This window comes from Mesoplodon bidens, assembly GCF_964165515.1.
Source record: "Mesoplodon bidens genome assembly, chromosome: X".
Taxonomy (NCBI): Eukaryota; Metazoa; Chordata; class Mammalia; order Artiodactyla; family Ziphiidae; genus Mesoplodon; species Mesoplodon bidens.
The window spans coordinates 129,748,941-129,765,994 of record NC_138163.1 but is presented as its reverse complement, the minus strand read 5'-3'; the positions used below and the strand labels follow the sequence as shown (position 1 = coordinate 129,765,994).

The 17,054-nt window shown below is 44.8% G+C and overlaps 2 protein-coding genes across 6 annotated transcripts in view; one reads left to right on the top strand and one right to left on the bottom strand.

The window, feature by feature from the left end:
* Positions 1–113: 113 nt before the first annotated feature.
* TRAPPC2 (trafficking protein particle complex subunit 2) lies at positions 114–12,371 on the bottom strand. The gene is made up of 5 exons (XM_081222958.1): positions 12,282–12,371; positions 4,791–4,902; positions 2,076–2,219; positions 1,559–1,645; positions 114–308 (listed from the first exon to the last, which is right to left on the bottom strand). Exons 2-5 carry the CDS (start codon positions 4,881–4,883, stop codon positions 210–212), a joined length of 423 nt encoding a protein of 140 aa, XP_081079084.1. The 5' UTR covers positions 4,884–4,902; positions 12,282–12,371; the 3' UTR covers positions 114–209.
* The window catches only part of OFD1 (OFD1 centriole and centriolar satellite protein), a 73,993-nt gene continuing 69,293 nt past the window's right edge, over positions 12,355–17,054 (top strand). For 2 of the 5 annotated variants that reach the window (XM_081222950.1, XM_081222947.1), the window contains exons 1-2: positions 12,451–12,832; positions 12,988–13,086. In XM_081222950.1, the coding sequence (XP_081079076.1) occupies positions 12,994–13,086 (93 nt within the window). In that variant the 5' untranslated portion in view covers positions 12,451–12,832; positions 12,988–12,993. The other 3 variants (XM_081222951.1, XM_081222949.1, XM_081222948.1) reach the window with 3 other exon arrangements.

Below are 17,054 nucleotides of genomic sequence, written 5' to 3'. Positions count from 1 at the left end.
AATAACACTGTTCACAAGCAAATATCAATCTGTTGATAATCGTAAGAAACTGAATATACTATTTTTAAATATAAAAGCAATTTCATTAGGTTTAGATAAATTGAGACAACTAAAACTTTTCCATGCTGTTTAATCAAGTTACTTACAATGTACACATTCCTGAGTACACCCCATTGTAGTGACACTGTTTACTTTTGAATTTTTTGCATTCAGCTTAAAAGGTGTTTCTTCCCAAGAAACTGAACTTTTCTGTCAAATGCGCTTGATCGAATAGGAGAATTGGGTTCATAAAATGGATTCATTGCAAACTAGAAGAGAAGAAAGTATTAAGGTGAGCTTGTCAAAGTAAAAAGGCTGACATCATAAGTCTCTAAAAGGAAAATCTTTTAAAGTTTTAAATTAAGTCATTAAAGACATTCAAAGCAAAAGTCTGAAGACCACATTTTTAAGTTTTAATGAAGATGTTCCACTGTTAAATATTAATGGCCCCTTAAGGAAATTTCTGTCTTGGTGTTTAAGGGAAGTACCTGTGGCAAAACCCTTGGTGGCACGTATGGTAAGTGCTGCCTGCGTGAGCAAAACCAACTCCCGGGATCCACCGTGTGTGTGAAATACAACTACATTCAACGTTCATTATCAAGATGTGGATTCATCCGGTAGGCCCTTTGGCTATATAAAACACACTAAAAATCTGATATGCTCAGAGTGGAGGAAAAGTTATACCACACTGCTTTTAAAAGTTACTCTTGTGCGGTAGTTTTTAACAATCAGGTTTTTAATACTCTCCTTTAACACAAGGTGAGTGATCAGTTTCTCAGATAACGTAATGAGTATATCATAATATGTGTGAGGGAAAATTAGTACTGGATGGAATCACAAATGAGGAAAGGAGTTACCAACTTTTGCACCTTAATCACTTCATGTTGTCCATCTTTATAAGAGGGCTAAATATTCTTATTTGCTACTTCTGACTAGGAATATTGATTGGTAACTGTGCTGATATGCAAAAAATCTTGTCCAAATAGAGAATGTTTAAATTATTAAGAATATACTGTCAGCACTGCAGTTTAACCACTCATATCTTATTACTATTTCATTTTTTCCAAACGAGTATCAAGAAACGCCTGTGGCCCCTTTCTCCTTGAGTGACTTTGATAATACATGAATCACTTCCTGTTTATGATCTACATTCATTGCACTGTAACTTACTTGTTAAGTAGATGGAAAACATTTTACATTAAAATTATGAAGCAACTTCCCTTATACAGACTGCTTCTGTCTCTCGCTTTAGGGTTCCCTCATAAAATCAACTATATGCACCAAAAGGGGGAGAATGAAACCGATTTAAAAATAACTACGAGTTGTTGTCCTGCATACGTGTTAAGCTGGTGGTAGAGACCTGCCTGGTGAGGGAGCTGCCAGAACGGTCCTGCTGGAGGAGAGCTCTGCTGAGAGGAGAGCTGTGCGGTCTAAGGGCGCTGCCTCAACAGGCCAGTGTCCTGCCAAAGTTGGAATCTCTTTTATAACCAGATTTTACAAGGTACAGAACATACCATACCTTTATGTATAAATCATAGACATCAGTGAAGAAGTTCTTTATCCCGTCTTCTTGCCTAATGTCATGCAGCATAATAAATCTCATATGTGAAATAATTAAGGTATAATATTTAGAAATGAAAACTGAAAAGCGATCAGTTGATACAATATTCTTCAAATGAGTCACATGCAGTGTATTTTGCGATGGAAAAGGGGAATCTGTAAACTGGGTTCAAAGGTTAGTTTTATCTTGAAGAGAACATAATCTTTTTAAGTTAGAAAATAACTACAAAATAAAATCACCATTGATATGGTTCAGATAAACCTTAACTTTATATATGAGACTTGGTTTAAAAATTTTCTGTTAAACAAAAGGTGAGTGTTTTTTCCCCCTAAAAAAATAAAAGCCCCGTAAGTGGCAATGTTTACCTAATATTTTGCAGTCCACAGACTCAGAACCTGGCATCTAGGTCCCACGTTGGTCTAGTCTGTTACCCCAACCCTTTGTTAGAGCCCTTTATTAAACAGGTAAGGATATGACCCGCAGTGACGAATGCTGAAACAAACCACTCATTGAATTTGTCCACCGTCTTCAAGTACATGTTGTTTGACAGCCACATGTTCTCATCTACGAGGTCGAGAGCCGCGTGAGCTATGAACTGGTTCAGATGGCGGTGATCGTCCTAGGTGGCAGCGAGCAGCATCAGATTAACATTTCCTTACAGCCTCAAGACAGCCACACTTCACTCTGCAAACTCTAGACACAGCTTTCTGGGGTGCGGGGGGGAAGCTTTCCGCTTTTACTTCGATTATTGTCATGAGACTTACAGAGGTCTTCAGTGCTTTCACATTATTTTGTTTTCTAATCTGGTATCGAAAACTCAATAAATAGAAACAGCCAATTACTTAGTAAATGAAATGTGTCCAAGAAATTATATTTTTAAAATTTTGCAAGAAGGAAGTTACCAAGTTCTGTAACCATTTAAGCATGTGAAAAAAGGATACATTAAAAAAAAAAAGTAGATCCTGCTTTTTTGTTTGTTTTTCTCCCCCTCCCCATTTCTCCCCTCCCCTCAGCTCAGATCCTGCTTTCAAGAAGCTCACATCTTTTTAGAGGAGGAAGACAGGAAAAAACAAGGTAGGCTGGGGCTAAACAGGTGGTGAGTACAGGCCTTGGGTGGGGCTGGGGGTAGGAGGCGGGGCTTCGTGTGCGGTGACACCCGGTGAGCAGTGGAGACAGCCTGGCACAGGCCGTCTTGAGGTACAGGGAGCTCACATGGCAGGGGACCTGGGAGTGGCAGGCGGCCAGGCTCAGCCCCAGCTGCGTACAGTCCCCTGTGCCGACAGCGCCAGGTGGTCCTGTCAAAGCCGGGGGTGTCCTTTTCATGGACTGTAAAGGCCTAACTGAAGAAGGTGGGACTGTCCCAGCAGAATGTGCAGAAGGAATTCATAACCTGGAATGCAGTCTCCTGTGGAATTCTTACTTTCAAAATGCATTTTTCAAAGAACACCTCTGTTACAGGTTGAGTTTGTGCCCCCTCCCCCAATCCCTATGTTGCAGTCCTAACCCTCAGTACCTTAGAACGTGGCCATATTTGGAAAGAGGGTCATTGCAGATGTAATTAGTTACCATGAGGTCATGCTACGGTTGAATGGGTCCCTAATCCAATGACTGATGTATTTAGAAAAGGGGGAAATCTGGAGACAGTCGCGCACCCAGGGAGATTGGCATGTGAGGACTGCAGTTCTGCTGCCACAAGCCGAGAACTGCCAGAAGCTGGGAGAAGGGCCTGGAACAGACCTTCCCTAGCGCCTCTGGATGGGCACGGCCCTGCTGACAGCTTGATCTCAGACTTCAGGCCTCCCCAACTGTGAGACAAGACATTTCTGTTCTAAGGCACGCCGTTTCTGGTACTCTGTGACACTGGCCCTAGGAAACGAACATAACTTCCTTGCTGAGGAGGCTGTTCCCATGACTGGGCAGCCAAGTTGCCCTGGAATCCCTCGCGTAGGTAAAGCGTGTTTATACTCCACTCACGGCACCGTGACGAAGCTAATTTAATCCTCAGGGAAATGGATGTGTTTTGTCTGGCTCACAGTAGTGTTTTCCTTTACACTGATGATCAATCTTGAGACATTAGAAGAAAATTGTAGAAATGGTTTATGAAGGTGAGCGGTAGCAGGAGAAAGATCAAGTCATGCGACGCTATTTTTACACGCACTGTTTTGCCTACCGCGAGGCCACTGGAGTGAGAGAAACTTTCAGTAGCCATATACCACACAAAGCAACTACTGCTGCAGGGATGCCTCACATCCAAGTTTTAGCGAGCAATGTGCTCATGTGAATGTGGGAAAATAATGTAGCAACACCTGCTAGGATAATACCTTGGATTTCTATCATATCTTAGTGGCAAGATCTGAATAGTTGAAAAGCGTCTTACACTGGACATTACACGTCACAACTAATTTCAAACATCAGTTCCTGTCTTAAGGGACTTTCAAGCCTATTTTTGGAGGTTGGGAGAAACGTAGCACAACCTGTCGGCAGTTGATTTGGAATATGCACTTGTACAGGGAGATGGAAGGCACTAGCTATGCTCATCCCAAGACTCTATGGCTCTGTTTACTCTCAGTGGCAACATGTTCTTGAAGCTTGTTTATCAGGAACCACTCTTGACAGCAAGAAGGTTGGGTGGCGTCACGGGAGAGGAGAGCACAAGGGCACCACGCGGCCAGCGGGTGCCACGTGGGGGTCGCCGAAAAAGGCTGCCGTCTCAGGGGCAGCAGGAGGACGTGTAAGTCTGGGTCTCTTTTAACCGTCCCGGGGTAAGTGGATCTAGCACGTATGTCCTGCTGAAAAAGGTGATTCACGGGGACAGAAGGGACTTCCCTGGCATTTCAGGGCAGCACCACCTGCTCCTGCAGAGCCACTGCAGGTGAGCTATGTTTCTGTGTGCTCAGGAGCCGCCTTCACGGGGTGACACAGGGAACTGATGACCAGGGAGAGGAGACCCAGGGCATCTGCTAGTGCGTGTTAAGTGTGTGCTGAATTAGAGCACGAACAAACAATTCAGAGGATGCTCCTGGCTGGCTTCTATCAACCTGTGGGACTGCAGAGCAAGCCTCATTTAGTTGTGCTGGGTTCGTAGTTACCTCATCTGTCCAGATGTCTTGCAGTTCTAAAATCACATCACACCATTATCGTTACAACAACAGAACAACTGTTATGGAATTTTTAAAGGTTCCATACGCACTTTGGATTCTGCTTTTCCAGCTGGCAAAAACTCCATTTCAAAAACTGGATTATCATGGTGACCAACAATGACAAAGTAGAAGCTTCCAGACATTGTCTTCAATATATAGCTCCTAATTAAATGAAAATAACACGTATTTTTAGTACTCAATACTGAAAACCAAAAACCAGGAAGTGACGAACTCCATTTATTTTTCTTAACTTACACCTGAATTGCAGAGGAGGTGGCCCCTAAGCTCGGCACGCTTTCCAGTATGCCACTGTAGATACATGGCTTTTGGATGATACAAATTCTTTATCTGTGATATGTCCTGGAGAATCCACTACTACATTTTCATAGGGAAACTGGAAGACCTCTAATATGAAATCATAAGAACAACATTCTCATGATCCGAAAGCGTGGAACATTTAGGGTAAGCTGGCTTAAACTTGGACTAGGTCGGTCAGCATTGGCACTAACACCTGGGTGCTGATGAGGAAATGACTGACTTGCCTTAGAAATTTTCAGGAAGGATGCTTCCAAAGAAGCTAAGAACCACTCTAGCACGTGTCCCTTACAGAAAGGAGAGCTCCTAGAGCAGTCAGTTACAGACTGTGTGGTACTTGTATTCCTACCTGAAGGGTATGCTATGAATGTAACTCTGCACATAAAAGAGCCTGTTATATGCCTCTTGAAACACCATTTATGAGAGAGGAAGAAACAGTTTTGTACTCTAGAAGAGATGGAGGAAGTCATAATCCAAAAGGAAGACATTCTGAGTCATTAAGAGGTCTTGGAACGAGGGTTAATAGGTTTGCTACAGGAATAAAACAGAGAAAGTGGGGGGTGGGGGTGGGGGAGAAATCAGTGATTCTGGGGCGTTTAGCACAATCGAAATCTGGATGGATGGACGGACAGACGGGCGGATGCATTTATGTATGCATTTTTCATACGAGGTCTTTGGAATCAGACCATGCTAGGTTCAGGTCTAGCTCTAGTGACATGAGCGCAGGCACGTGGAGACATGGGGCCTAGGAAGGCCCCGTCATGGGGCGGGGATCTGCTTCACTGGGAGCGTACAGTAAGGTGTGTCCGAACCCAGGGCCCATGGAGCCTCACTGGGACTTCCACGCGACGACACGTGAAGACCTCGGAAATGTACTTCCTGATGAGTACAGCATTTTGTAGAGGAAATCACGGCACGGCTGGCCCCTTTCACTGTGGAATTGGAAGGCCGTGACAGGAAGAAAGGGAAGATAGGAGACCTGTGGCATGATGAAGTGAGTCAGATTTAAAAGGTTATTTGGGGCAGCAGTTGGCACACTACGGCCTGCGGGCCCTATCTGGCCTGGTCCATCCTCTCGCTACCGTCTAAGGCTGCTCCTGCCCTACAATGGCAGCGTGGGGTGGTCGCCACAGAGACCATCTGGCTCTTTACAGAAAAAAGGGGAAAGATGAGAAAAAGACCCAAACAGTAAAACTGGACAACAAAGACGGGCAGGAATGATACAAAAGCTCTGCAAAACTAGGAGAATTGGCAGTAATTCTCAAGCACAGGTGAGGGGAAGAGGGATGGGAGCCTGAAATTTTAACCAAGTAAACAATGACATCATTCATTCTTGCCGGAATAGGTTTCATGGCTGGAGTTTGCCAAGGGAAGGGCTTACTTTCTTCAGCACAAACATTTAAGCAGCAGCAGGGGAAAAAAAAATACTGTAAGGAAGATGCTTCTCCCCCTGCACACATTTAGAAGCAGCAAGAGACAATATGTGTATAAGGAAGATTACCCTCCTCCCCGCCTTCCCCCAAACCCACTCAACCCTATACGGAGACCCGGGTCTGGGAGACAAGCACATCCTAAGAACAGCGTGAGGATAAACAGAAAGGCAACGCAGGAAATACAGCATAAACGGTCGATCACAAACTGCTCAGCTACGCAGAACCAGAGCTGCCAATCGTGTGATTTCACACACAGCTGAAGAAGGTATGCAGCTCTCGATTCCATTCTGAGAAGGAAAAGCTGAAAGGTGTAGTGGAAGAAAAGGAAGCCGCGGGAGAACACAGCCATTTTGTCTCAGGAAGGGAATGTCCACAGTCATTTAATACTTGGGGCTTCTCTGCCTAGGTGGTGAGCAGAGGTGAGACAGGCTCTAGAATTCCGTGCTGTCTGATAAGGGAACTTTCTGCGAGGATGGAGATGATCTACACCTGCTCAATTTTTCCATCACCTAAAATAGGGGCCCTTCAGGTGTCTCCAAGGGCTCGAGGTTATGGAGGCGGTCACACAGAGCTTGGCAATGGATTAAACTGGGGAGCTGCGGGAAGAATCGAGCATGTTTCCAAAATGTCTGGCTGAGGTGATCAAGCAGAATATCAAGATGATGAACCTATTCACTGAGAACGGAAATAAGAAAGGGAAGGAAGAGGGATGAAAATGAACAGGTCAGTTTTGAACGTGTGGTGGTAGCCAGAACAGCTCCCCCGAGCCCCACCAAGATGTCCACATCCTAATCTCGGGAACCTGTGAATGTTAATGTATTCAATACATGGCAACGGGCATTAAGGCTGCAGATGGAACTAAGGCTGCTCATCAGCTGATCTTCAGATAGGGCGAGAATCCTGGGCTGCTCAGGTGGGGCCAATGTAATTACAAGCGTTTTTAAAAGTGGAAGAGGGCAGCCCCACAGGAAAGTCAGAGGGAATCGTGGCTGCGGAAGGATCGCCACGGTGATACATTGCTGGCTTTAGAAGATGGAGGAAGGCGTCATGCGCCAAGGAATGCGGGCGGCCTCTAGAAGTTGGAAAGGACAAAGAAACAGATTCTTTTTTTTTTTTTTTTTTTGGCGGTACGCGGGCCTCTCACTGTTGTGGTCTCTCCTGTTGCGGAGCACAGGCTCCGGACGCGCAGGCTCAGCGGCCATGGCTCACGGGCCCAGCCGCCCCGCGGCATGTGGGATCCTCCCGGACCGGGGCACAAGCCCGTGTCCCCTGCATCGGCAGGCGGACCCTCAACCACTGCGCCACCAGGGAAGCCCAAGAAACAGATTCTTCCCGAGAGCCTCCAGAGGGGATTTCAGCCCAGTGAGACCCGTGTTGGACGTGTATGCTACAGAACTGTAAGATGATAAATTTGTGTCGTTTTAAGCCAGTAAATTTGTGGTAGTGTGTTATGGGCACAGTAGGAAACTAACACATGTCGAAGCTGAAAAAACCTGCAGGTATAAGAAAAAAGGAAATACTCCAGGAAGTGTCAGCAGTAAAGGTAGAAGGTGCATTCTATAGAGACTGGGGACAAAATGAGCTTATTTCCCATGGGACGCGGGTTTCAGAGCCCTGTGGCAAGCGGGGGGAGGGCGGGCCATGGTGCGTCGAGGTGAAGCCCCTGGGAGCAGTAGGGGGATAAGAGTATGGAAGAGAACGGAGGCTGGGGCTGGGTTTTTCCAGCAAGTATCCCCTACGACTAACACAGCCCTTCCGCCCCCCTTGCCCAAAGGACCTGTGAGGAGGGGGCCGTCGTTTGGGCAGTGTGGGGGGGGGGCGTGGGGGACGGTGCTGGAATATAGGAGAGGGGATGCAGGAAAGAGAGGCGTTGTGGGGATTAACTCTCCTCAACAAGGACGAGAACCTTCTGAAAGTTCCAGTGCCGAGGCCCTCGGGGCCTCAGGGGCCTGATTGATGAATGCTGTGTCTGGGTGATGAACAGCACGTTTGTGAGAAGTTGCCATAGTTGTTAAAGTTTCAATGAAGAAATCCTCCCTTATAAGGGCAGGACTTGTTGGCTGAAGGGAGGGGAGCCAGCACTCCCATCTGTGGTGAAAACAGCCGTCTGTGGTGGCTAGAGTGTCTTGAGCTGCTTTTGAGAGAGGTAACTAAAGAAATGAACAAGGAGCTCTGGATTGCCCTGAAAAGACCGTGTACAGGATGTAAGAAGGAGGGCACAAACTAGTAATGAACGTAAAAATGGGACCAGAAACCTGTGAGGCTAGTATCAGAAGGGCAAAAGCCCAAAACAAGCTGAAATGTGTGGGAGGCTTTCAGGCTACCACAGGGAAAAGCAAGGGAGAAAGGTCAATTAGTTGAGGCACCTGGTACATAAATAACACGGGACACAGGTGTGCTGAACTTGGGTTTTCTCAAAGAATGATTTTCACATGGCAGGTGTGGAAGCAGTTAGGTTAGGCAGGCTGTGAACCCCAAGACAGGTATGTTAAAGAAACAGTTGGGTTGACAACTGACGGTGTAACTACTGGTCAGTGATGTTTGAGAAATCACAGGAACAGAAAAGAGCCAGTAACTGTCATTCCAACTCTGAGAAACAAAGAGGTTTGCCTCGCAGTCTGAGTACTTCCGAAGAGATTAAAACACCAACAGAAATAGGTATTAAATGCCTGTCTTCGGTCAGACACCATGCTGGGGGCTTTTATGACAAACTAAGTCATTTAATGTGAATCCCTAGACAAAAAGAGTGGGTTACGACTCACTCACTTGTTCTAGGAGAACAAGTTATGTCAGACCTACACTCGCTGTTGAGGAAGGGAAATACGGAGACGGTGAGTCACTTTCTGAAGTCCTGGGGTTCTCTACCTAAGAACCCAGGGGAGACCTGTAGCCTGGATGACAGCCTGTGGTGCCCCCAGAGCCACAGCAGTGCCGGGGCCCAGGAAGTGCTCGTTCTCTGCTGAAGGAGGGACGGTGCAGGGCTGACTGGAATGTTAAAAAGTGCTCCATGTCAGTCGACAGCATGGGGTCTCTAGGGAGCATTTGAGGTTGACCTTAACCTAGTCCAGCCCAAGGTTTGCATCAGTAACTGAGATGAAGCCAATTTACCACACCCAAAGATAACATGCTATAAGGGCACCTAATTTATTAGAAGGCTAAAGTTAGGATTCAACAGATCTCCACGGCTAGGAGAAATAGGTGACATGAACAGGATAGAATGTTAAAGGGTTTGAAATAAAGTCCTGTACTTGGGCTTAAATCAACCGCACAGCAATAGGATGCGGGAAACCTAGTGTAAGAGCAGCTCATCTATGAGAACCGGTTTTCATTTATTGCCAGCTAAATCGGAGGCGGCAATCTGATACAGTGGCCGAAAAAGCGAATGCAATTCTAGGCCTGCATTAAGAGAAGATGATGTCCTCGTCACTAATAACACCACCTCTGGGGGACATGCTCAGTTCTGGGAATCACATTGTAAAATCATTAACTCTGAACTGTGTGTGCTGGGAGGAGGGAGGCATCTAGGCTAGGGAATGCTCTGGAAACAAGACAAAAGCTACTGAAGGAACTGAGGATGTTTAAACCGGGGGCGGGGGGAGACGTTTTTTTGCGGGGGCAGTGGGCTATGGTGCGGTCTTTAAATACGATGCTGTCTAATGGGAAGGGATTTGACTAGGGATGGCAAATGGGTTTTTTCCCATGAGCCTATTCTAATCAACTAGCAGTGAAGGCCAGGAACTGGTGCTGAGAAAGCTTCTGAGACTAAGGGTGGTCAGGGGGAAAGACTGCTGTGATCAGTTACCCGCATCTGCTACGGGTTTGGGAGAGGGCAGTGCCTATGGGAACGCCAAGTATTTGCTAGCTCTGAACTAGACAGACTTAATCCAAACTGTTCTAGAGGCCAAGCCTAGGGCTGCTCCTTTGAGGTTACATGGAAAGACATTTGGGTCAATATAATTGAGAACTTTGTAACAATTAAAGAACTATCAGGCTGCCTTGTGAAGTGACACCCCCCGATGACTAGAAGTGTGATAAGGGGAGGCTGGAAGACCACTAGTAGTGCCAGAGTGGGAGGATGAACCCAGTGAACTTAGAAGGCCCCTCCGAGACAACTCATGGATGCCAGTTCCAAAACCACCCATTTTTACAGCAAACCTCTTTCAGCCTCTATAGAGGAACTTCTGGAAAACTTTCCTGTGCTCCCAACAGCAGTGGCTTCAGTTGTTCCCCAGACCTGGGGCTGGAAGACTAACCTAGTGTGGCACAAGACATGTCCACTGCAATAAGCAGGGTGAATCCTGTTGACAGTTCTCTAATAGGATATTTTTCCTATTAATATTAAAAGCAATTCCTCTACCTCACCATAAGTGAGGTTATGCTGGCTTTTGGACATTTCATCTAAATCTATTCAATTTGGGCACCAAAGGTTGGGGGTAAGAGGGTCTTAAGGCACAGATGTGTTTTTATTTAACAGTACTTGCAACATATTAACATCATCTTAGAACATTTTTCATCCTCTCACTATTCTGCTCAAAAGCCTTAATGTTTCTCATCTACAGGGACCAAGTAGCAGTATCAAAAATGTAGTCCCATGTTGCTCTGTACAGCTTTTCTCCACCTCATTGCTCTACCCTGGCTACAGTGGACTGGTATACTTCTCTTCTCCCCAACTGATTGGGTCCACTCCAGATTTATTTCCCTCTTCATGCCTGGAATACTCTCCCTGATTCCATGTGTAAACCAACCCCATCTTTCAAAGCCCACCCAAATTCCTCCTTCTCCAGGTATTTTCCAACACCAACCTACACGCTCTCTACCTCTTATGGAAGCCCTGTCACTCCTGATGCCTCTTAAATTCTCTAAGCCTTTCACCACCAGGGGTGAAAATTCATTGTACTCATCAGTGCTGTTCACAAAACCATCACTGGCCCAATTTTGTCCTCATGGGGCTTAGATACCTTATACTCCACAGCATGGGACTCTGGAGCCAGGCCAGATGCCTCACTGCTCTTGAAAGGGTCCTGTTTTTTTTTTTTTTATTCCTTTCAGAATGTTCCCCCTTCCTCCCATGCTTTTTGCCCATCCTCCAAATTCAACCCAGCAAGGCCCTGATGAAATCACACTTTTCAGAGATGTGCCCACTCATGTCCATCTCCAACCACTTTTTCTAAAATCTTTACCCAGTCTACAGTGAATCTTAGTTCTTAGTCAATTCTCTGGCTGTAATGTTTTCATTATTGCTTCTCGAGAGACTGGTTCCTTTTCTTTCTAATTAGATTTAAGTATCTGGGGGGCCCGGCTTACCTATCGTCACAGCACGTACAACGATGGGTACTCAAAGTTTAGCTCACTGGTTTTCAACCACGGGTAATTTTGCTTCCCAGAGGACACGTGGAAATGTCCGGAGACATTCACGGTTCTCAGAACCGGGGGCGGGAGAGAGCAGGTGCTACTGGCATCTATTGGGTAGAAACCAGGGATGCTTGCTCAACATCCTGCAGTACACAGGACAGCCCCACAACGGAGCATTTTCCGGCTCCAAACGGCAATAATGCCGCGGTTAAGAAACCCGAGGTGAACTGGATGACCCAGTGAAAGGTACAAGAAGCAAAGCCCCCGAGCAGGTGGACGTTTGCAGGTTGAATCGCGGTGTGGACTGGCCCGGTGGGTTGTGAAGAGCTCAGCCGGCCCCGGGGCAGAGGGGAGAGACAGGGCCAACACTCGGATCCCGTGGGGCCGGGGACATCCCCCAGAGTCCCGGAGCGCCAGCTGCCCACTCGCTCCATTCCCTACCTGCGGCGAGACGCCGGGAACGGAAACGCCCAGTCAGTTCCCGCGGCCGAGACCCGCTTTCCGCAGCTTCCGGAGGGACTCTTCAAGCAGCCCTCGCGAGACTCTGCCGTTGCGCTCTCGCGATAGTGGGCGGAGCTTCTAGCCGCAGCGCGGCGGCGCAGGTCCGGGCTTTCGCTGTAATTCTCCAGGCTAGCGCGGTTGGGCTCGGAGGATCTCGGGGAGGCGTGGAATTAGGTCTGAGCGGTTCGAACTCCGGCTAGTGCTGCGCCTTCTCTGGCCTTCTGTCTCCGGTCTCAGCCCTCCAGCCGCCAGTGAGAGTCTCGCGTGGGCCACAACCACGCCCACTTATCAGAACCGCGGAGAAAGGAAGTGTGTGTCTCTGCCTGAGTTCTTAGTTTGGAGTTCAGCTTGTTCCTCCCGTTTTTCTGGGACAGCGGCAGGGCTCTCCGGCCAGGGATTCCCTTAGGCTTTGGCTTGCACCCCGGTCTCTGGGCTCCGACCCCGGGCACAGTGGGGAGGGCTCGAGAGGAAGCTCACACCTGATACCTCAGGTAGATACATCTGCCCCCTCCTCGGGGCGGGCGGAAGTGGAGCCTTTGTTTGTTTCCGTTAAACCGCCTTTGGCTTCCTTGGAGGCCACCAACCGTCTTCAGAGATTCACGTCCCTTGTGCCCGCCAGGTAACCCGTAACCGTTTTCTCTTCTAGTCCACCATGCTCCCCAAATCTGATGTGTTGAGTCAAGATGAACTGCGCAAAAAGCTGTACCAGACGTTTAAGGATCGAGGTATACTGGATTCACTGAAGGTATCACTTTTAGGCATGTCTCTTACATAAATTTTACAAGTGTAACCTGTAACAGGTAGTCCACATGTAAAGACATCCATGTCTTGGGTTTTAAAAATAGCATGATACACAGATTGTATTGGTGAATTACACTGCTCTGTTCCTGTGTAACTCTTAAATCGTAAAACAAACACATTTTAGTAAGGTTAGGTTTGTTTTAAAGACTTGGCTTACAGGTTCCTGAGTTAATAAGTGGTTTTGTAATACTCATATTTGAACAGAGGATATTGTCACCATATAGAAAACATTAAGGGAGTGCTTACTGTAGAAAAGGGGGAATGAGGAATTTCTTCTTTAAAATATATTGAAATGTATAAATACTTGAGCAGCAAATATTTCTTAGTACACTTTCATGTATGAATTAACAGCAAGGAGTAGGGTTAGCTGAAATGTGTTTTCATTACTATATACATTTCAAAAGACCATTTTACACTTAAAATGGGAAATTAAGGACAGTTTTTTTCTTGTCTCCTCCATTGTTTTTGTAACTTAAAAATACTTCAGATTCATCTGAAAAATACTTCAAACTCATCTGAAATATAAAAAAGCATAGAAGAGAAGTCATCTCTAATACAAGTACTAATTGGCATAATGTTGCATGTATTTGTGTATCCTCTTTACTATGATATGGTGAGCATTTTCCTGGGTCCTTAAATGTGTCTTGAAATCCTCATTTTCATTGGCGCCAGGCTCATCTTTGGACATATGGGTAATTTACGCAGCATTCCCCTGTTATTGAATATTTAGGTTATACCCAGGTTTACACATGCCTTCAAATGCATCTCTCGCTTTTTGCCTAGGATAGATGAAGTGGTATTAATGAATCAAAGGGCGTGAACATTTGTAAGGTTCTTGGTGTACATGTCTTGTTTTAGAAAGGTTGTAATACAACTGACCCTTGAACAACACGGGTTTGAACTGCTCAGGTCCACTTAAATGTGGACTTTTTTCAATAAATACCTATTGCAACACTACACTGTCTGTGGTTGGTTGAATCTGCTGATGCAAAACTGGGGATATGGAGGGGACTCCTAACCCCCGGTGGTTCGAGGGTCAACTTCAGTTTATATTCCACCAGCAGTTTGAGAATGCACGTCTCTCTCCAATAGTATGATCATGACATGTTTTAAACCAATCTAAGCCTGAGAAACTATTTTAACATTCTTTTGTTTATCAGTGAGGTTGCATATATTTTCTGGCCATTTGTATGTTTTCCATGGATTGGTGCTTCATGTTCCCCTTGCCCGTTTTTTTTTCCCTAGGGTGCTAGTGTTTTCTTATTGATACGAGTCCTTTTAATGGAAACTTAATCTTTTTTTCCTTTTTTGTGACAATACTATCTGTCTTCAATTTTAATTTGGCTCTAAAAATACTGAAGTTACATTTTTATGTGGTCAAGTCTATCGTTTACTTTTTTTGTGCTGATTATTCTCAGTCATTTTCCACTGAGAATGAATATTCACTTCTTTTAAGTTTTTAAAAAGGCTGTTTTTTTTTTTTTTACAGTTAATTCCTTAACCCACCTGAAATTAGTTGTAGTATATCACACATTAGTCCACTTTCTTAGGAGGAATGGTTTTTGCGTCTGGGCATGGTGTTTGTTCTCTTACTGTCCTTTGGGTTTGGTTTGGTAGGGTTTTACTTCATGTCTATAGTCTAGTTGATAATGACCTATCATTATCCATTTTGAGCTCTCCTTGTTAGGCTTTGGTATCAGGATTATGCTAGCCTTGTTCACTTCACAGCTGCAGCCTATCCTAAGGAGAAATACTGTTTCTTGTTTGCAGCTGGCCACTCAGTTTGTTATTCTAGCGTGATCAATGGCAGGGGGGATTTTGGCAGGGGAGATTTTTACTTTCTCAGTCTGAGCTAATTTACTTTCTCAGTTTAATGACCTGAGTGAGTTCTAATTTTTACAATTGACGTTTTGAGTGGCCTAATTCACTTTCTCTTTGGGTGTGTGGAAAGAATTTGTATTTATGATTAAGTACAGAGTCATATGGGTATCTGGTAAATGAAGTTTATGAAAAATCTTCTTTTTCCTTTTTTTTTTTTTTTTTGCTGTACGCGGGCCTCTCACTGCTGTGGCCTCTCCCGTTGCGGAGCACAGGCTCCGGACACACAGGCTCCACGGCCATGGCTCGCGGGCCCAGCCGCTGCGCGGCATGTGGGATCTTCCGGGATAGGGGCACGAACCCGTGTCCCCTGCATCGGCAGGCGGACTCTCAACCACTGCGCCACCAGGGAAGCCCCTTCTTTTTCCTTTTTGAGTCTACTCTGTCAATTGCTGAGAGATGTGCTGAGGGTTCCGGGTCTCTAAGTCTTGTCTCTCCTACTTCCCCTCCCCCCACAATTATTGGCTTTCTTTCTTTCTTTCTTTTTTTTTTTTTTTTTGAGCAGAGAAAGGTTTATTGCAGGGCCAAGCAAGGAAAACAGGTGGTTCATGCTCAAACCCGAACTCCCCTATGGTTTTTTGGGGAGAAGTTTTCATAGGCACAATTTGGGGTGAGGGCTCTGTCCTTACTTTTGTCTTAGAGACGTTGCAAGCTTTAATTCTGAATAGATTTCCCTCTTGGCACTGGCTGCTGGAAAGCCCCCCTGGCCAGTTTTTGGATTCCTTCCAGCAAGTGCTAGATGTCATGCTTTTTGGGTGTGTCAAGATGGAAATTCATCTGTAATGTCATTCCACTGTTTGCTACTCTTCCTTTTACCCTGCTTAAAGCCCTCATTTAATTCTTAGCCATTTCAGTACTTGTTTGCAAGACACCCTAAATCCTTTTGTTAATTAAGCTGAATCTAAGTATATTTCTTCCATTACTATGTTACAAATTTAATTAAACCACTAAATTTTACTGGTGGAGGAGGCTTTAATTTTCTCTTTTCAGTTACTTAACTGTATCAGATGAGGCAAAGCATATATATTTTGTTTACTGTAAATGTGTTTTTTACTATAGGATTTTATTTTATTTTTGAATTTTTGAATCTTAGTTTTTTATACAGCAGGTTCTTATTAGTCACCTATTTTATACATATTAGTGTATCCATGTCAATCCCAATCTCCCAATTCATCCCACCCCCTGGCCATTTTCCCACCTTGGTGTCCATATGTTTCTTCTCTACATCTGTGTCTTTTTCTGCCCTGCAAACTGGTTCATCTGTATCATTTTTCTAGGTTCCACATATATGCATTAATATACGATATTTGTTTTTCTCTTTCTGACTTGCTTCACGCTGTATGACAGTCTCTAGGTACATCCACGTCTCTACAAATGACCCAATTTTGTTCCTTTTTATGGCTGAGTAATGTTCCGTTTTATATATGTGCCACATCTTCTTTATCCATTCATCTGTTGATGGGCATTTAGGTTGCTTCCATGACCTGGCTATTGTAAATAGTGCTGCAGTGAACATTGGGGTGCATGTGTTTTTTTGAATTATGGTTTTCTCTGGGTATATGCCCAGTACTATAGGGTTTTAGATACACATATGAGTTTTGTTCTATACTACTAATATAGAACTATATATAGAACTAATATATTCTCTTTAGCTAAAGGATAGAAGAAAGAGATGTAATGAGAACTTCATTTGTTTCTTGTTTGTATTCTATTGATAATAATTCTGTAGATGTTATTTACTGCTGAACCCCATGAATCTAGGCAGTGTACTCTTAAGCTCTGCCCAATTGTATGTTTCAGATTATGTGCAAAAAAAATTAGAACAAATATCCAGCAGTCTGATTAGGGGATTTTTTTAAAACCAAAATGAATAATAACAGTGGTATTATAACTTTGAGAAAATTAGCCACCTTGAGCCTAAATTTCCTCATTTATAAAATAGGGGGAAATTATTATATTTCATAACGTCTAGAATTGTAAATAGTCCACGTGAAAGTGAATCTTTTTTTTTTTTTTTTTTTTTTTTTTTTTTTT